The sequence below is a fragment of the Psammomys obesus genome, unplaced genomic scaffold, assembly GCF_907164565.1.
Source record: "Psammomys obesus unplaced genomic scaffold, mPsaObe1.curated_primary_1811, whole genome shotgun sequence".
NCBI classification, from domain to species: Eukaryota; Metazoa; Chordata; class Mammalia; order Rodentia; family Muridae; genus Psammomys; species Psammomys obesus.
The window spans coordinates 9,201,820-9,222,479 of record NW_026595981.1 but is presented as its reverse complement, the minus strand read 5'-3'; the positions used below and the strand labels follow the sequence as shown (position 1 = coordinate 9,222,479).

Here is a 20,660-nt window from a genome sequence, read left to right as displayed (position 1 = left end):
ATTGACAGGTTTTTATTTTTAAACACAAATCACACAGCAAACTAAACTTACTGATGATGAATTGTAAATTTCTCCATCAGAAATGTAAACTGGGTGAAAGGGTTAAAAGGAAATGAAAATGGGGGTTTAAAACTTTAAAAGCAAAGAGAGTATTTCAGTAAGTAAGCTAGCTGGGCATCTGCTAGTCCGCTGGCAGCTTTGTAGCTCATGTGTAGGTTCTTAAAGCTCCTCCAATCGCTTTCTGTAACTTTTAAGGCCCTGAGAACATTTCAAGAAGAATTGACTAACTAATAAGAAGTCTTCTTTCTTTATTCAGGATGCTTTTCAGAAGGTCTGTGTAGCTCCTGGCTTAACCTGGAGGAGGTGTTCGGCTGTCACTCAGCAATGCGAGAGCCTCCGGTCTGACCTGCAGTCCTGCAGAGCTGGGGTCACAGCCCCTCCTATTCTGTGGCTCAAATGTGCTGCTAAGCCAAGAATGACCTTGTGCTTCTCATCCTCCTGCCTCTCCTTTCCAAGCGCTGGGAGGAAATGTCTGTACCACAAGTGGCCAGATCCAAGGACATTTTTCAGAAACTTTAGGAGAATAAAATACTTTCTCCTAAATTGAACGAAGCTAGTAACTCAGAAAGCTTTAAACGGAGTGAAGAGAAGTGAAAGCAAGCAAATAAAAAGACAATAACCTTGGGCTTGGGTTCAGGGTGGGAAGCAGGGCGAAGGCACACTCACATTTTGGGCATCACTACCCTTTCCTATTGTCTCCAATAAGAATAATGTTTATGGAGCTGGAAAGATGGCCAGCCATTAAGAGGACTGTTTGTTCTTTCAGAGGACCTGGGTTCAGTCCCCAGCACTCACATGGCAGCTCACAACTGTCCCTAACTCCAGTTCCTGGAGATTCAGAACCCTCTTCTGGCCTGTGTGGGCACCAGGCTTGAATGTGGTACATAGACATGCAGGAAAAACCACTTATAGACATAAAATAAAGTTTAGACGTTTACACCTGGATCAGTAACAGTGTCACACGAAGAATCCTGACATTGAGCCAGGCTCTACTCGAAACTCGCCTGAGCAGAAATCAAGTCAAGATTCTTCTAAGGTTCACATTTGAGTGCCCAGTGCCTAACACACGTATGGAAGAAGACAGAGCTTTCCTGTCCCAAAGGCTTGGATGTTGCTGGAATCTAAGATCTACGAGAGACTGAATCCCGAGAGGCGGCCCTTCCTGAGTGCAGTGGAGTGCTGACCACCCTCCCTTGCCTTGTATACCATTTCCCACCCCTGGCAAACGTGTAGAAGTCAGCTTTGAGCACGGAGTGCATAAAGGCAGACTGGGACGGGATTCTCAGGAGAACATTCTCACTAGAGAAGAAACATTGCACAATACGCAGATTAAGGTTTAGGATATAACCTGTGGGTTACTACCTGTGGAAACTGCATGCCATGTTTAACCACACACACTAACTTCTCTCTCACACACATAGACACGCTTCACCTTTCTCATTAAATCATAACTAATTTTGGAAATCCTGAACAATGGTGGCTTGAGTCAAACACAGTACAGTAACTGACCTCTCCTTCCTCCTATATAGGCGAGCTAATGTCTGACTCATTCATTCATTCATTCATTCAATCAATTAATTGATTAATTTAGCAGTGCTGGGGATGAAAACCAGGAGCTGTCCACGCGTTATTACACTCTTAAGCATTCACTCTACACTGAGCTACCTCTGAGCTCTGAAGCTTTGGAATGCCACATTGTGCCACAGAGCACTCCCGCACCAACAAGGTAGATTTGGTAAAATGCTAATTAGGCCGAGTCCTTCTTGCCTCCTGTTTGTCATTTTCTATAAGTACAATGTTTCCTTTTTCAAATGGTGTTTAGTCCCTGAAGGGTATGAAGTGGGTGGGACTGTCACTCATGAGGAGAAACCCCAAGAAGGCGTGTTTCCTTCCTTCTTAGCCACGCTGCTGCTCCTCACGCAGGCTCTCTGAGGGAAACGCACATCAACGCTCACATGATGCCAGCTAAGCTCAGCTGGTGGCTCTCTAGCCATCACACTGTCACACCGCACCTCTGCAAGTGTCGAATGCCTCATCCCTGCCCTGCTCTATCACAGCTGCTGTTTCCTACTGCTTCCCAGGCTGGCTTTGAACTTGACATGCACTGACGGTCCTGCCTACGCCATGTTGAAATTTACAGGCTCTGCTCGCCTGGTTCATTGGAGCCCCCATTTTTTTTTTTAACTAAAAAATTTAGGTTTATGTATTCGTGTGTATATGCACACACACATACATACACACGCAAGGGGACATAACTACATGCATGCTACAACATGTATATGTGTTAAGTTCATACATGGCTGGCAGGAGGAGCTGGTCTCTACTTTCACTGTGTGGATTCTGGTGACGAGACTCAGGTTGTCAGGCTTGGCAGCCAGCATCCTTAACCATGGAGCCATCTCACCAGCCTGAGGGCTGTTTTCAGTAATGGTGTTCTACAGCGTTTTTCTTTCCAAATGGACAAGAAGCCAAGAAAACAAAAATAATGCCAAGTACCATACCAAGAACTGATTTTAAAAGTCTTGACTGCGACTGGTGGCTGCCTTCTGCACAGTCCACAGACTTGGGTGCACTTGAGTAGCCACTGGGGAATGTCGGGATGGAATAGCTGCTGTCTCTCACACAGGACTTCTGAATTCAAATATGTGAAGTCTGAGTATGCATCACAACTATTACTATGCCATATACTACTACTACTACTACTAATAGTATGTAGTTTCTTTTTAGTTGGTCGTGATGGCACACACCTTTAATCCCAGCAATTGAAGGGCAGGCACAAGTGGATCCAGCCAGGCCTACCTAGGGACTCTGATAGGCTCTCACTAGGTAGCCCAGGAAGACCTGGAAGTAGCTATACAACCCAGATTTCCCCAAACTTGTGTCAATCCTCCTGTCTATGTCCCACAAGTGCTACCATCACAGGGGTGTGCTAGGACATCTGGTTTGCCTTTTTATTTTTAAGATTTTATTTATTTTGAATACATGTGCACCCGCATGCCAGAGAGGGCAGTAGAGGGTATAGATGGTTGTGAGCCACCATGTGGTTGCTGGTGTTTGAACTTAGAACCTCTAGGAAAGGCAGACAGAACTCTTAACCCCTGAGCCATCTCTCCAGCCCCCTGGTTTGTCATTTTTTAAAAGACTTTTCTTTTCCTTTTAGAAACATATACTCAACTTAAAAACCGAATGGATGTCATTAAAAACAAAAAAATCTTAGAAGGTTGGCAATGTAGCTCAGTGGCAAAATACTTGTTTAGCATGCACAAAGCCCTGGGGTTTTCCTCCAACTCGGCAAGAGGAAAAAAGAAATGGAATCCACACTTACCTAAAGGCTTACTCTCTGCTGTTTGCTCCAGCTCCCTGAAAGCACTGTATTTATCACCAGACTCTGCAACAGAGAGACAGAAACTCATTACAGTGAGGAGTCCAGAGATCACAGCCAGAGAAGCAGGGCACTGCGCTGAGCAAACATATTTAACGTGTGGCACAGCATCTGACACACTCAATAAAACCCTGCCACCTGAAGATTTAGACAACTTAATTAAAAGCTACGGCCGAGCTTTAGCAGCTGACAAACTGCTTTTACCTCCAAATGCAGCCGTGTTTTCAGAGGGCTTGTCGGCGGAAATTCCTTTAAACACTGCGTATTTATCTGTGGAGGCTTTAGTTCCAGGAAGTGGTATCAACAGCGATGGAGCACTACAAGGAAGGAGAAAAAGTGTTGTTATTGCTCAGGTCGCTGAATCCTTTCCTCTTCACTGCACAGGGTTTAGAAGGCAGAGAGAAGTCAGGTTCTCTACCCCCTCCCCCTTTTTTCCCCTCCCTTCTGGAAAAACAAAAAACGAAAAATTTAATGTGTGTCAGGAATAGTGTCATATACCTTTAATTCCAGCACTTGAGAGGCAGAGGCAGATGGACCTCTGTGAGTTTGAGGAGAGCCCGGTCTACACAGTGAGTACTAGGACATCTGGAGATACATAGTGAGGCTCTGTCTCAAAAACAAACAAAAAAAATATGTATGCCATGTGGTATTCAGGTACGCCTACCTAGGGGCCACAAGAGGACACCGGAGTCCCAGGAGCTAGAGTTACAAGCAGTTATGAGCGGCCTAACATGGGGGCTGAGAATGGAGCTTATCTTGATGTTAGCTGTATCCATTCTGCGGGGCAGACAGACTGCCTGAGAAATATCACAGACAGAAATGCAGAGCAAGCTAAGGACAGTAACAAACAAACTCCAAAATGCTTTACTGAAGCAAGCTGACATCTGTGGGAATGGGAGAGAAGACAGCTAAGAGTCCAAGCCCTGAGGAGTCTGGATTAGGCATTTTATAAGACCCCCACTCCTCCTGTTTTCTTACCCTTTCACTGGACAGGACTTTTTTTTTTTTTTCTTTCCTCTTTCTGCCTTTCTCATGAGGAAGGAAACGGCCATCCTCTTTCCCTATCTGGATATGCTCTCCTTCCTTCCCTCACTCTGGAAGAGCAGCAAGTGCTCCTAACTGTGACCACTGAGAGTCCCCTCCCCAGTCTTTCCTACCAGCAAAAACAAAACAAAACACCAAACAGCTGGTGAGATAGTTCAGTGGATGAAGGCTCCATGCTGGGATGGAGGTGGAAGGACAGAACTGACCCCCAAAAGTAGTCCCCGTCCTTCACACGAGTCCTGAGGCACAGCACCCCCCCCCCCGCCACCTCACAAAAAATAATGTAATCTTTTTTTTTTTTTTTTAAACGACAGTGTGCCATGTATCCCTCATGTAGTTGAATTTCGACCCTCCTGCCTCTAACCTCCTGAATGCCGGTGTGCTGGGATTGAACCCAGGGCTTCCAGCATAACAGGGCATGTGGGCTGCCAACTGGTCTGCATCTGCACCCTATGGCTCTCTGCTTCAAAAGTGAGAAACTATATACAAACTCCAAAAATGACTAGACACAGTGTCCTTTCTCTTGAAAATAAACATTAACATTCAATCATTTTCTTGACTGAGGAGTAGCATGTACACCGATGGTCTAAGCATCTGGTTAAACTATAAGGGCACTGAAAACAGTCTTTTAAGACCAACAGTGTCCTGTGGCTTTAACTTACACATCACAGTAATTTAACAGTAAGTTCTTCTAAAAATGTATACTTAACATTTAAAGACAAATTACAACCACTTAATGTGAGACTTCTCTAAAATGAGTTCAGCCTGCAGAGGTGGCATAGTTAAGATAAAAGTCTATTTGTAAAATGTTCTTCAAACCAAGATGTAAATTCTGCTTTTGATCATTTCATGGATGCGCAGACATCCGATAAGCAACAGAAGGCACATTTTGACCAGGAGCACCACCAGCAGAGTCCCAGAGAGCTGTCTTTGCAGCAAAACAACAATCACTTCAAAATTAGATGAAGATAGTTTTATCTGTGGACATTTTTTTCCTTTTTTTTTTTTTTTTTTTTTTTTTGCTGGCTGGAAAAACAGTGTAATGAGTAGCATCTGCGTAGGAAACTCCTGGCCGGCTTAAACACATTGCTTTTTTCCTCTTATCAGCCCCAGGCGGCTCCCTGGAAGAACAACCTTTACATATGAATGACCACATCTCACCACCAGCTAGTGTCATTCAATACCAGAGCACAAGATATAAAAATGGATTTCTATTGAGGTCTCTGCCCTTCTGCAAAAACCTTTCCACAGTCATTTCAGTCTTCTTATCAGTGGCCCACAACCACGATAAAAACCAGGCTGTCCCGCATGCATGGTAATGGGGTCTACTGTGTCCTAAGATTTACAGGCATCGAATATTAAAATTTCACATCGCTGCCACACAGCTGCTACTATCTGATCTTGACAAATTTAATAGTTATCATCTATACATGTAGGTGGATGCTTTTACAGTTCTATAAATAATTAAACTACAGCTCATTGACCAGAATGTTACACAGGAATACAGGTAATTGCTGTTTAAGGACAAAAAGCCCAGGAAGCTGGAAGGCCTGCCTGCTTTTTGTAACCCTTCAATTTTAGCTATGGTTTTTTAAAAGCTCAGTGGCAAAATCTTTCTGCTAAATGTGACATTTAATTGAATGTAATTAATTTTAAAATTATATTCACAGAACTGGACAAAAAGAGACTCCGCAGAGTAATGAAACAGTGCTGATGGAAATCAACAGAATTCAGTTCCATTCCAGAACACTGACATACACTAATTATACACACACCACAAATCAGTGTTTCATTCCACTCCTGTCTCTGGAGCTGTTATTTTTTAAAAAGAAGGCTGTAATCACCATCAGAGTGTTTATGCCAGTTATATATAGCAGTTGTTATGTTTTATACATGAAAACAGTCATTTCTGCTCTTTAAGGGAAATACTCAAGTGAGAGGGGACACGTTGTTTTAAAATGTAAGAATCTGCATTCCACTGAAAGGCAAGACTGGGAACCTGGTCATCAAAGAGGACATTTCTTCCCCCAGAGAATCTGCTTCCGTGTGTCTGTGGCAGGTTTTAGGAATAGGAAAGCAGCCACCATTCCACCTTCAGGGTCTACACGAGGTACTCCTGAGCACACACAGACAGTAAGCGCTCTTGGTTTTCATTCTAAGTCTCCAATGGCTGTGGTCTGACCTCACAGTCTAACTGGTTAGTTTGTAAGGAGTTAGGAATGACACAGGAAGTGAAGGAAGGAAAAGGGTAACTGCTCCAGAATTTCTAATTCCAGGAATAGAGCTGTGGACCTTTACATAAACAAAGCGTTTATGGAATTGGGGGCGCTGTAAAAAAAAAAAAAAATCTGAATTCCAAACACACATTTTATAGCATGTGATAGGAAAGACTATTTGCTATTTCTTTTTTTTTTTATGTATTTATTATGTATACAATGTTCTGTATACATATATATGTATGCACACCAGAAGAGGGCACCAGTTCTTGCAGATGGTTGTGAGCCACCATGTGGTTGCTGGGAATTGAACTCAGAACCTTTGGAAGCACAGCCAATGCCCTTAACCTCTGAACCATCTCTTCAGCCCTATTTGCTATTTCTTACACAGATAGTTTTGTTCACTCTGCTAAACATAAATGTTTAAAAGAAATGCTTAGAGTACAGTGTGGCGGTGCAGTCTTTAATCCAGCACTTGGGAGCACTCTCTGAGTTTGAGGCCAGCCTGGTCTACATGGAGTTTTAGGACAGCCAGAGCTATGTAATATCGAGAACCTCTCTCAACAAACAACCCACAGAAAACAAAAACAAAGAAATGCTTAGTTCTCAACAAAACAAATGAACAGCCACGATGCCCCTGGGGCTACAACTTTCGGTCTCAGAGCTCCATCTCTGCAAAGTTGGCTCTCTTGGTCAGCCCCACCCTGGGCATTTTCTGAATACACAATTGGATGTTGGTGCTTCATGCCTGGATGCTGTCGCATCACTGACATCGGAACTGAGTCTGACCAGCGCACCAGTGTGCAAGGAATAGCGCTTCCAAGCTGTCACTCAAAACCCAGAGTGGCGCCCTGGGCTCGCAGCAGGAAAGGGTCCCACACAGCAGCACAAGCCCTTCCCAAAGCCATTTCTTCTTCTGAGGATGCTTTCCAGATGTGACCATAGCTCACAAGGCTTCCCACAACAAGGCCTGCCCTCACTGCTATGGTTTCCTCACCAACTAACAGTGCTCTCTGTCAGCCACGGCCACTCCACAATGTAAAGCTGCTCCATTCTGGTTAAAGACAGCAAGTGCAGAACTAACTTGGCTCTACAACTAAAGTAACTTGCTATTCTGGATTCTTGTTCTTCTCTCCCCCTCACCGGGTCAGTCCTCCAGTAATGGTGGCCACAGAGATGCTTATGGATCTCATAACATTCATTTCCACAAAGCTCACTTATTTCCTTAGCTATCTCTAACAACAGGACCACAAAGGAGACATTTTAGTTCCCTTCCCCCTCTCCCTTCCTGCACCATACTGCTCAGCCTGTAAGCTGGTGGCAGGCTCTCTGGTTTCTTGGACTAGAGAATACCCCTCTACAGACCTCTTCCAGAATAAAGCCTGTGCATTTATTTGTTCCTTGTCTGTCTTTCCTTCTCCAACCTTCCATTTCCGCCCATTCTCCCTCTAAACCCTTACTCGTTCTGCCATCTTTTCTGACAAATAATACCCACTTTTGTCTATAGACACTGACCAAGGTGAAATCTCTCGGCTTAGTCATCATGACTCAACAGACGGCCTTTAAAATAATTTCATAATATCAGCCACAGATAATTCACATGCAGAGGTGCGAGTCTCCAGTATGACGGGTGAAGTATTTGCATGCAATCCGCCCGCATTCTCTGCACGCCTGGAATCAATCACCTGCAGTAGCTATAGTAGCTAACACTGTAAAGGCTGTGAGCGCAGCCACTGTGCGATACTGTGTAGATATAAAAACACCAAACTTTGTGCATTTTCAGTAGATACACCATTTTTCTCCCCTGAATGTTCTCCACTTTAGTGGACTGATTCTGAGGACTCATCGGACATGCAGTTCAGACTGAGTCATGAGAGCTTTCATCTTAAGCACTAGATGAAACTGAGCTTGTCTGCAGCAGCAATTGTGGGCCTCGGTCTGTACTTCTGGTGTTTCACCCCAGGCTCGTCATACAGCAGCCGCTGAGTAAACACATGCTGAGGACTATGTGAGCACGAGTGTAGGCTTTTAGACAGGAGAAAACCACCTCCATTCAAGGGAAACGGAGGTAAGGAAACGAAAGCTGTAAAAGGTACAACGCACAGCTGTGTATGAAACTAAGCGATCACATGATGCAGCAAACGATGCCAACAGCCCAGGGGAGGGGCATGGTGGTCCTTATTAGCACTTAGGAGGTAGAGGCAGAAGGAGAGCTATGAGTTCAAGGATAGTCTGGTTTACCAAGCAAGTTCCAGGCCAGCCAGGACTGTACAGCAAAAACCCTTTCTCAAAAAAACAACAACAAGCAACAAAATTTAAACCACAAGGGCTGGAGAGATGGCTCAGAGGTTAAGAACACTGGCTGTTCTTCCAAAGGTCCTCCATCTATAGTGAGATCTGGTGCCCTCTTCTGGTACATAGGCACACATGCAGACAGAATACTGTATAAATAAAAAATAAATAACTCTTAAAAAAAAATCAAATCAGGAGCAGGAATGCTTACTCATTTGTTAAGAGCACTTCCTGATTTTTTCCAAGGGACCCAACTCCAGTTCCCAGCTCCAAGGTCAGGTAGCTCCCGGCTGCCTGTAACTCAGTGCCAGGGGATCTGATGCCCTCTTCTGCCTCCCTGAGTACCCACACACACATGACATACATTCACACAGACACAGACACACACACACACGCACACACAACTCTAAAAAGCAAAACAAAACAAGCAAAAACTAGCCAACCAATGCAATAAATAAAGAAACCCTAATAATAAAAAATAAAAACCTGGCAAAAGCACACACATCTCAGGTCAGGCTACCATTTTAAAACTTTTTCCTACAAATTTTAACTTCATCAACTGAAAGACCTTTCCCCAGCCAATGAGCCACCCCCTTGATGGCCTCGGTGTCCAGTCCACACACAGTATCATCATCTAACAGTTCTGTACCGGCTGGGCAGTACTGGGGAGAAAACAGGAGAAGCACAGGCCATTACAGTCAGTAGAAAAGGAGGGACACTAACTCATCTCAGAGGCATGGGCAGCTGGAGAAATTAGGAAAAAAAAAACAACACCCTGATATTTAGCTGATTTTTGACATAACGTATTTTTGTTTGTTTGTTTGTTTTGTTTTTTTGAGAAAGGGTTTCTCCGTGTAGCCTTGGATGTCCTGAACTTGCTTTGTAGACCAGGCTGGCCTCACAGAGATCTGCCTGCCTCTGCCTCCCTGAGTGCTGGGATTACAGGCGTGTGCCACTGTCCTTGGCTTGAATTAACTCTAGAGAGACCAACTAGATAAGGTTTTACGGTTTGAGGGACAGAGAAAGTACAATGCCAAAAGCTTGAAAGGCAATGGTGAGAAGCAAGTCTCTAGTAGTCTGGAATTTGGACTGCCAACTGCATGAATAGGGAGGAGCAAGATCACACATTAAGCCTTCTTCTACACTAGGCAGAGCTGACAAGAGTCAGAGGACATGTGCTTTCAGCCTGGTAACTGGATGTGGTAATATCATGGACCAACCAAGGAAGATGAGTAACAGCGGTGTAACAAATGTTTGCCTCTCGGCAGGAAATTAACTCCATGCGGTAAATCTGAGATGTCTAACTTGAGGCATTTAGACAGGAATGCCCAGATAATGTGTCCACTGTGTTTGAAGGAAGAGATCTGGGCAGAAACGATGCAACAGTACTAGACATGGCATGTCGCTGACTTATGTTCGGTATGTGTTTCTGTTGGTTTTGGAGACAGGGCCTCGCGCCGTAAACCAAACTGGTTTCTTGTTCATGGCACATCTCCAGCCTCAGCTCTACGGAGTTGAGATTACAGGTGTTGGGATTACAGGTGTGTGCCACCATGTCCAGCTATGTAGAATATATTCTTTATGTCCTTATAGTCAGAAGAAGAACCTCTGTTTCTGATCTGAAAAATCCTCTATCCTGCCTACTTTTAGTTATAGTGTTATGTGGGAGGTCTGACTGGCTAAAATGGGAGCGACGGTACTGACTATACAAACAGGAACATAAGAGAACACAGTATGTGTTCTGTCTGACAGAAGCAACTTCCAAAATAAAACCAAATGCATCCCTATTGTGTACTCAGTCTGGTCTTCCAATCTGTGGAAGAAGAATCTGAACAGAGAGGAGGGGGTGGATGGATGAGGTGCACAGTATGCTGGCTGAACCAATAACTATTAGGACAGTAGTTCTCAACCTGTGGGTCATGATGCCTGTGGGGGGTAGGTCAAATGACCCCTTCATAGGATCCTCCAAGACCATCAGAAAACACAGATATTTACATTATGATTCATAACAGGAAAACTACAGTCATGAAGTAGCAATAAAAATAACTCTATGGCTGGGGGTCACCGCAACATGAGGTACTGTATTAAAGGGCTGCAGTGTTAGGAAGGTTGAGAACCACTGGTCTAGAGGAAAACCTAAGTGAAATGTTTGTGGTTCTGTATGCAAACAAACAGAATTCTGGAGGCAGAAAGCCACTGATGGAAAAGGGCACATGAATAATTAAAATCCAGAGCCTTGACTCCTGATTAAATCAGGAGTACATCATAGTACTATAAAATACAAAATCACATGTTCTTGCTTCAAACTTTTCTTAAAAGCTGAAGACTGGGTCTAATAAAAGAACAGGAAGCCATGGTGGCACAGGCACTCAGCTGTCATAGGTCAGGCTTGCTGTCTTTCTTCCTTTCCTTCCTTCTGTTTAAAGATGTTTTCTTTATGTAGCTCTGGCTGTCCTGAAACTCACTATCTAGACCAGGCTGGCCTTGAACTCACAGAGATCCACCTGCCTTCGCTTCCCTTAAAGAAGTGTACCATGACACCCCGCACCATGCATCAGGCTTAAAAACAAATAAATATGACAAGCAGGTATAGTGGAAGGAAGGGAGGAGCCAAAGTTCAGGTGGATACAGAGCACAGAAACAGAGTGTATGAAGGCAGAGGACGGTCCAGGAGACACGAGAGGAATGGGTATGTAACTGCTCTCTGGACAGGACACTTGTTGTTTTCAAGTTTATACCACGGATGCCCTTTCCCTAATGATAACATGTAATGTTAAATATATTCAACTCTTCTCTACCTGTTTCCATGCTGGGAATTACTGTTTTTTGAGGAAGCAGGCACCTCTTGAAAGTCAGTGAAAGAATCATCAATGGATCCTGACTTTGAAGCATCTTGAAAATCCTGGAAGTCATCTTCTTCTGTCTTTCCCACCTAGATTTAGAAAGTGTTAAGAGTTGGGGTTATTACTGCTGTGATGAAACACCATGACCAAAGCAGCTCGGGGAGGACAGGGTTTATTTAGCTGACACCTTCCTATCATCACTTTTCATTACTGAAGTAAGTCAGGACAGGAACTCAAATAGGGCAAGAATCTGGAGGCAGGGGCTGATGGAGAGGCCATGGAAGGGTGCTGCTTATTGGCTTGCTTTTCATGGCTTGCTCAGTCTACTTTCTGATAGAACACCAGCCCAGGGGTGGCCCCACCCACAATGGACTGAAGCCTCACCCATCAATCACTAATGCCCTACAACTAGCTCTTTTGGAGACAATTTCCCAATTGAGGTTCCCTTTTTTAGGTAACTCTACCTTCTGTCAAGTTGACAAAAACTAGCCAGTGCAACTAAACCCTTGTTAACTTGACACACAAGCACATAACTGTTAAGCCATAACATTTCCTTTCTTGTTTTTCCCCAAGATCACACACTGATATCAACATCACAATATAAACATCTCAATTTTAAAAGCCCTAGTCTTTAACAATTCAGTCTCTTTAAAACAGCTAGTCTTAGCCTGGCACAGTGGCACATGCCTGTAATCCCAGCACTCCTGGAGACAGAGGCAGGTGGATCTCTGTGAGTTAGAGGACAGTCTGATCTACAAAGTGAATCCAGGACAGCCACGGCTACACAGGGAAACCCTGTCTCAAAAACACCAAACCAAACCAAACCAAACCAAACACCCAGCCAGTCTCTTTAAAATCCAAAATCTCTTAACTATAGGCTCATGTAAAATAAAAAAAAAAATTAAGTAATTAAATATTTTCTTACTTCAAGAGGGAAGAACCAGGGCACAGTCACAATCTGCACCTAGCAAAACCAAACTTCAACAATGTAAAGAACTCAATGTCCAATTCTCTGGGATGCACTCCACAGGGAGTGGGTCCTTCTCTGGATCCGCCCTCTGCAGCACGCGCAGCTTGCCTCCCAGGCTCAGCGTGCTCCACCCCACTGCTGCCGCTGTTCCTGGCGGTCACCCCGCTCCAGAACTGCTGGGGTCCCTAGCTGCACTCGGGTTGCACTTTCACCAACAGCCCCTCCCGGGCTCTCCTCAGGGACTCCAGCCCTCTCCCTCAGTGCCAAGCCTCAGCTTCTCTCCATGACCCCTTCACACCTTCAAAGCCAGCACCATCTGGGCGACTCTCATTTATAAAGTTCAGCTGCCACCACGAGGTAGAACCTTGACTGTGCCTGGGACACAGCTTGTGCGTGCTGACTCTCTGGAGACACTTCCCAGATTTCACCTCAGTAATGCTGGTCTCTACTTAACCGCAGCTGATTCTTCAGCCCCAGCTGACCTGCATCCATTGTCTCAGCAAAGGTTTTACTTTAGTGGTTCTGGTTTCTTATTAATCACAGCTGATTCTTCAACTCCAGCTGAGCAGAACCATAGATTGTGTGCACAAAAGGCCGAGGAAAGTCTTTGCTTTTCTCTGAAACTTACAAGCTAGGCCTCCATTGTCTGCACTGCTCTCAACATTAGCTCCCAAGTTCCTACACAACAGTTCATTTGGCTCTCAACACTGATGGCTTTCCTGGACCAAAGTTCCAAAGTCCTTCCGCAGTCCTCCCAAAACAACATGATCAGCTCTGTCATAGCAATATCCCTGGAACCAATTTGTCTTAGGGTGACTACTGCTGTGATGAAATGCCATGACCAAAGCAACCTGGGGAGAAAAGGGTTTATGTAGCTTACATTCCACATCTGTTCCTCACTGAGGGAAATCAGGAAAAGAACTCAAATAGGACAGGTGCCTGGGGGCAGGAACAGATGCAGAGACCACGGAGGGTGCCGCTTACTGGCTTACTCCTCACGGCTTACTCAGCCTGCCTTCTTATAGAACCCGGGCCACCAGCCCAGGGATGGCACCACCCACAATGGGCTGGGTCCTCCCCATTAATCACTAATTTTAAGAAACAGCCCTACAGCTGGGTTTTATGGAGGCGTTTTCTCAATTGAGGCCTTTCAGATAACTATAGCTTGTGTCAAGTTGACATAAAACTAGCCAGCACAGAAAGGATATTTACATAGGGAACACAAGATTGCCCAAGTAAATGACTCCTCTCCAAGCATCAACCACAGAGACTATCATTTAATTGCTCAATTTAATCACATCTGCCTAATTTCATAATTGTGTGTATCTGTACGCACATGCACTGTGCTGTAACTGGACACGAGGTCTCGTGCACATTAGACAAGTGCTCTACCACTGCGCATGTATAGCTCCAGCAACAACACAACTGAGCTGTAACAACAGAGGTGCTTAAGGCAAGAATCCTGATTCATATTTTAAACTCATCGCAGGCACAAATGTGAAAAGACTGGCTGAGAGAGCTAACCTCTGAATATTTTATAAAGTAGCTGGGTTACATTTGCCGGGTTGCTGACGGCAAACCACTGTTTGTGGAGAGCTGTGACAGGAGCCTGTCATAACCAGTCATATGCATGCATGTAGCAAACACCGGCTCTTAGGCCACCACCCGGAGCAGACACAGTTCACGGTCCACCGGCTTCACCAACAAGCTCACATTACACTGTTCAGTACTTTAAAAGTGTAACTGCACGACAGGGTCGCCCTTCCATGCCCCAAATGGAGATCTACTGTGCTCATTTTAACAATCACTTTCCACTGTGTGGGGAAACTGACATCCATTGCTCATTTTCTCCATGATGAGCAGTAACATTTTATTCTATCCAGCAGCAGCACTGCCGGCATCCTGTCTACTAACTTCATCTCTGAGGCGCAGGTTTTCAAATAGTTGTGCCAATAAACCTGCGGGATTTTTTAGCCACTTTTTGTACATGTTCATTGATATTATATATCTCTACATTAAAAATATTGGTTTGCTAATCTGAGAAGTGAAATTTTAAAATCTTTCTTTTTCATTTTTATTTTCATTTATTTATTTATTGGAGACAGGATTTCAGCATGTTGCCCTGGCTGACCTAGAACTCTCTGTGTAAACGAGGCTGCCCTCAAACTCACAGAAATCTCCTGCCTCTGCCTCTGCCTCTGGAGAGCTGAAACCAAAGGTGTGCACTACCATGTCTGGCCTCAAATCCTTGTGTGTGTGTGTGTGTTTAGGCCAGAAGTTGGCATCACATGGTGTCTTCCTCACTGCTTTCCATTGTAGCAAATACCTTAGTTTCTCAACAAATATTTTGTGTATTTTAAGAATAATTAAAAACGAAAATAAACAATTACATTTTGTATTATCTTAATACTTAAGAAGCATCTTATTTTTTGTAGAGCTGGGGTCAAACTTAGGCTCCTGAGCGTTCTAGGTGAGCACACACTGATGAAGCACACCTGCCTCCACACGGCCTGATTTCCGTATCAGGTGCCCACTGTAACCCAGCGACAGGGTTTCTGAAGGAAAGCGGCCCACGTGTGCCTCTAGGGATGACCTGGCGCACACACGCCTTCTCCACTTACCTGGCTTGAGGGATAGGCTGGCATGAAGCCACTGGAAGTTGGCGCTGCAGCTCCACCCACTGGTCCAACAAGGTTAATGCCCATGATGGGCTGTCCGAGGGTAAGAGGCATGGAGCCTGTGGGGCCAGAGGGCATGGCAGTCGGCTGGCTCACTGGGGTAGACAGAGTCACAGGAAAGCCACTTAAGGTAGGAATGGGAGCCGCTGGGAACTGGTTCAAAGCATCAGGGCTCATGGCAGGCACACCCCTCTACATGGAACACCAGGAAAATGGAAACATGTTAGCCAGCTGCAGACCATACTCAAAATCTGATCAACTGAGACCTGCACATAGCTTTCCTGTTGTTTCACTTTCTTTGTCTGATGCCTCAGAGACATGAATCTGATACCAGGAGAAAAGTAACAAGGCATTCTCTATGCTCAAAATGCAGTTCGATAAGGCCATCTTTCATGCAGCAAACTTGGGCCTAGTTCATTCGTCCAATCTCTCCTCACTGAAAACACCCAATGGTAATACTTAGACATGGCCAGAACACATCAACTCATCAACTGTGATATTTTCGATCTCAGAAGTTTGGCTGATTTGCTAAAATCAAAGAATTTAAATTAATTCCAAAATATAGGAAACATTTTTATCAAGCTAAGTATACTTTAAGGAATTCTAAATAAGGGCAGAAACTGATTTCATCAATTATTTTCCCTTCTGAACGAAGGGCTAACGTGCTGGGATGTGTAGAATAGGGACTATACATTTTTGGATTATGCATCACAAGCTACGAAAATTTTAATGTACAAGGAAATCTACAAGGCTGTGGTGAAACAGGGATTTGCATTTTCAATCGGTAGAAACAACACACTTGTTCTGACATAAGACACATAGTCTACCTGCGTCACCGCTACCATGGCAAGGACGGTATAGAGCTCTTCCTTAGTAAGTTTGCCAGGTGTAGTTCGATTAGCTAAGGCCCATATCTGTCCAAGAGTTTCCCTGGGAAGTCCAGACGACATCAGAATGGGATAAAGTTTAGCAGTGTCTATTCCAGTTGGAGTCATTGTGGTTTCTAAAATTTTCTTATACGCATCTATTAAAAGAAAGACCAGATGACAAATGCAAACACATTGCAGGTGACTGACTTTGTTGCTGCCATTGTTGGTTATAAAAGAAATATAATCTTAGGTCAAATTGCTTTAACATAGCCGGCATCTGGCTCAGTGAAGAAAGGTATCTGCTGCCAAGCCTGATGACCTGAGTTCAATCCCTGGAATCCATGCAAACTTACACATACATGACTAGGAAAAGCTGCATGCATATATATAGGGAAGAATGAAGGATAAGATAAACTGGTAAAAAATGGACAAAATCTAATTTCTGTAGGGTTTTAAGAGAGGAAAGGGAAGAAATTGAAAATGGGTGGATGAAGCCAGGTGTGGTGGTGCACACCTATAATCCCAGCACTCTGGGAGTAAGAAACAGGTGAATCTCTGTGAGTTTGAGGCCAGCCCAGTCTACAAAGCAAGTCCAGGACTGCCAAGGCTACACAGAGAAACCCTGCCTCTAAAAACAAAAGAAAGAGAAAAGAAGGAAAGAAAGAAAGAAAGAAAGAAAGAAAGAAAGAAAGAAAGAAAGAAAGAGAAGGAAAGAAATGAAGAAAGAAGGAAAGAGAAGGAAAGAAAGGAAGAAAGAGGAAAAGGAAGGAAGGAAGGAAGGAAAAAGGAAAGAAAGAAAGAAAGAAAGAAAGAAAGAAAGAAAGAAAGAGAAAGAACGAAAGAAAGAGAAAGAAGCAAAGAAAGAAAGAAGAGTGAATGGAGTCCCACATAGTTTGGGAGAATATATAGCCTTTGATTTGTGGTTGTATGATTACAAATCAAAGCAGACATTACCATTTTCTCCCAGAAAGAAAATTTTCTGTAGAGATATTGCATCAAGGTTTATTTACTCAAGTGTAGAACAACTTTTGTCTGTACCACTTGAGCACTGATGGACATCACTTCCAGTTTGCAAGGTGCTGAGCAGCAAACCAAGCAGCTATGATTTACAAACATCAGCATCTGCTGCTGAAAGGGCCATTATTTCTGTGTCTACTGATGGTGGCTTACACATACTATTATGTCCACTGAGGACTACCATATAATCCATTTTAGTCATTTCTTCAGCAACGATAATACACATAAAGCGAACAAACAAACACTACGTTCCTACGTAGAAAATGATGTTACCCAATCTTTCATATAGTTTCATAGGACAATCAGAAAAAAAAAACAATATGTAAAAAAATATAACCCTCAACAATGCAGAAAGTATTAAACATTTTTAGTGTGAGTCTTTAAGATGTTTTTAAAGATTGTATGTGTATAGGTGTTTTGTCTGCATGTAAGTCTGTGCACTACATGGGTTTCTGGTGCCCACAGAGGCCAGAAGGGGGTGTCTGATGCCCTGCAGCTGCGGTTGTGAGTCATTATGTGGGTTCTGGGACTTGAACGTAGGTCCTCTGCAATAGCAGCTATGCTCCTAACCACTGAGCCATCTCTCCAGCCCCAGTACTGTGATTCTTGATACGTTATTAGTAGTCTTTGAAATAAGTACCTGACAATATCATCGTTTAGAACATGACAACTCTAATGGCTTGGTCTTTGCCCCATGAGCAATCTTGCCACTCCCAATAGTCTATTTCTTTCTTTCCTCATTTTTTTTTAAAATTATCTGGAGACAGGGTCTTACTGTGCAGCCCTGTCTGTTCTGGAACTCACAGCCACTGCCTCTGCCTGCTAAGTGCTGGGACTAAAAGTGCTTCACTGCGCCCAGCCCATAAAGCAGTCTTAAACATGAGATTTGGTTTTCTATACTCTTGTGGAAAAGGTGTAAGTAACAAGTCCATCTGAATATTTTATAGCCACAAGAATAGATATTTAGAAATACCTCTATAACATTTAAAGTAAAATATCCAGAGGGGAATGTTGGGCAAAGCAGCTTTACTTTACCTGGAACCAAACTCTCATTGTAAATCCAAGGTGGCATTCTGGGCTGAACAGGATCCTGAGAGGGAAACACGCCCACACCTAGAAGGTAAGATGGTTAATGTACATATGGTCTGGAGCAAAGTCACTGCTTTTAACAAAGAGGAGCACTGGCTGGAGACGCAAGAAAAAAAGTCACCAATATAATGAAAGCACTTGGTTCCCAAACAACTCTTGTACCCTAACTGTGTATTGAAATGTAAGGAGTACAAGGTACTAAAGCATCAATCTGGGTCCCAGGAGGCTTGCAACATTTAATGTGTGTGACAAGTTAGGGGGAAAACACTATAGACAGTGGCTTACTGCACGTGTCAAATATCCTCCTGAGGTTTGTCTCCAGGGCTGCCCAATCCTGATTCATTTCTGCAGTTAAAATTTGTTTTGGAAACAGGACTCAGGCCATGCAGTTGCTGAGCATGTGTTCCGCTGCAGCCTGAGGACCTGCTTGTCTTTCCTCTGTCCTGGGCTCACATCCAGGGCCTTGAGTGTGTGGATCTGGATCTTCCAGGCGGCAATGCAAACAATTTAGTTCAGAGGGAAAAACTACATTTTCATTGGTGACTTTTCCAGTTACAGCTAAACCTTTAAACTTTCACGGAAAACCAGAAAGTATGAGAGAATCAAAAGGGAGTTGATGTAAAGATGAGAGGAAATTTGAGGTCAGGAGTGATTGTGATTAAGATACAGGGTTATCAAAATCACTTGAGTAGGAGTAATACAGTGTGTTCAAAGAATTCAGAACAAAATCTTAGGGGTTAATTGGAGAAAAGATTGCATAAATATTTTTGAAGCAAAATTTTAATTAGCACAATCAAGCAGCATCCATTTTAAGATTAATGCTTTTCAGTGTTAGCATCTGAGCGGCAACTGGTTAAACAAAGTGTGTGCTGAAGGTTCCAGGAGCTCACCACTCTCTTCGTTTGACAGGTTTGGCTCTGAAGTCTTTTCTGCCTCTGCCGTGATGGGACCACTTACACATCCATCTACAGCACCCCCGTTACGGGCCGCTAAGCCGGGACCGTTCTTACTGGAACCTGGGCCTACGGCTTTGTGCCCAGCTTCAGGAGTGTTTAATGTAATTTGTTCCTGCCCAGATGTGCTTATATCACAAGGTACTAGGAGCTTCTCTTCCAAGGAAGGGCCTAAACAAACGGCACGAAGGATTATTTGTATATTACTGCATATTCCAATCTTTTCATCATCCTTTCCCACCCAGATATTCTCAAGTGAAGGCCTCTTACAGCCTATGGAATTCTGTAATAATTGTTACTCATTTGAGTGGGATTTGAGAGACATCAGAGGTTTGGAAGAACTTTGAATTACCCCACTCTGGTTCCTCAGGAATTCTATGCCACAGTGGGTAGAATCACATAGTGGTGGTGTGTGTGGGGGCTGGGGATATTTGGCAAGCTACCGATACTAGACACAGACACTGCTCCTAATTAGTGGGAGGCCCCAGTCTGGCCTGTTCCCACATCTGTCAAATGACAAGTCTTATAAGCTAAGTATAGGTTTCCCAAGACACTTCCCCACACACTATGTCTCGAGATAGACTGTGCCTGCCCGATAATTTCACAGAAGTACAGAAATGCGTAAGACTTGGCCAAGGGCAAAAGAGTCACTGCAGCCGCCTGGCCTCAAACCTGAGCAGATCCTCCTGCCTCCGTCTGCCCGGTACTGGGATTGCAGACATGGCTACCATATCCATCTTAGAAGGAGTCCTCCTTTTCCCCTTTCCTTCCTTCCTTCCTTTCTTTCCTTCCTTTTCTTTTTTTATTTGCTTATTTATTTATTATGTATACAATGCTGTGTCTCCATGTACACCTGCAGGCCAGAAGAGGGCACCAGATCTCATTATAGATGGTTGGGAGCCACCATGTGGGTGCTGGGAATTGAACTCAGGACCTCTGGAAGAGCAGTCAGTGCCCTTAACCTCTGAGCCATCTCTCCAGCCCTTCTTTCCTTCCTTTTTGAAACAGGGTCTCATGTAGCCCAGGCTGGCCTTGAACTATGTAGCCAAGGATGACCCTGAACTCCTCCTTATTCTTCTGCCTCCATGTCCTAAGGAATGGATTACACATGTGTGCACCGTAGCTAGCTAAAGAGATCACATTTAAAAAGAATTACATTTATTTTGTGTGTGTGAGTGTGTGTGTGTGTGCTGGCCCATGTGTGAAAGTGAGGGATCATTGCTCTTCTTCCAGAATGAATTCTGAGG

The 20,660-nt window shown here is 44.0% G+C and overlaps 1 protein-coding gene across 16 annotated transcripts in view; it reads right to left on the bottom strand.

The window, feature by feature from the left end:
- Synrg (synergin gamma) overlaps positions 1–20,660 on the bottom strand; it is a 76,345-nt gene that overhangs the window by 32,823 nt on the left and 22,862 nt on the right. For 11 of the 16 annotated variants that reach the window (XM_055619504.1, XM_055619506.1, XM_055619509.1 and 8 more), the window contains 7 exons: positions 19,351–19,584; positions 18,407–18,484; positions 16,313–16,509; positions 15,429–15,677; positions 11,793–11,926; positions 3,647–3,759; positions 3,386–3,448 (listed from right to left, as the gene is read on the bottom strand). In XM_055619504.1, coding sequence (XP_055475479.1) covers positions 3,386–3,448; positions 3,647–3,759; positions 11,793–11,926; positions 15,429–15,677; positions 16,313–16,509; positions 18,407–18,484; positions 19,351–19,584 — 1,068 coding nt within the window. The remainder of the gene's footprint in view (positions 1–3,385; positions 3,449–3,646; positions 3,760–11,792; positions 11,927–15,428; positions 15,678–16,312; positions 16,510–18,406; positions 18,485–19,350; positions 19,585–20,660) is intronic. The other 5 variants (XM_055619516.1, XM_055619518.1, XM_055619517.1 and 2 more) reach the window with 1 other exon arrangement.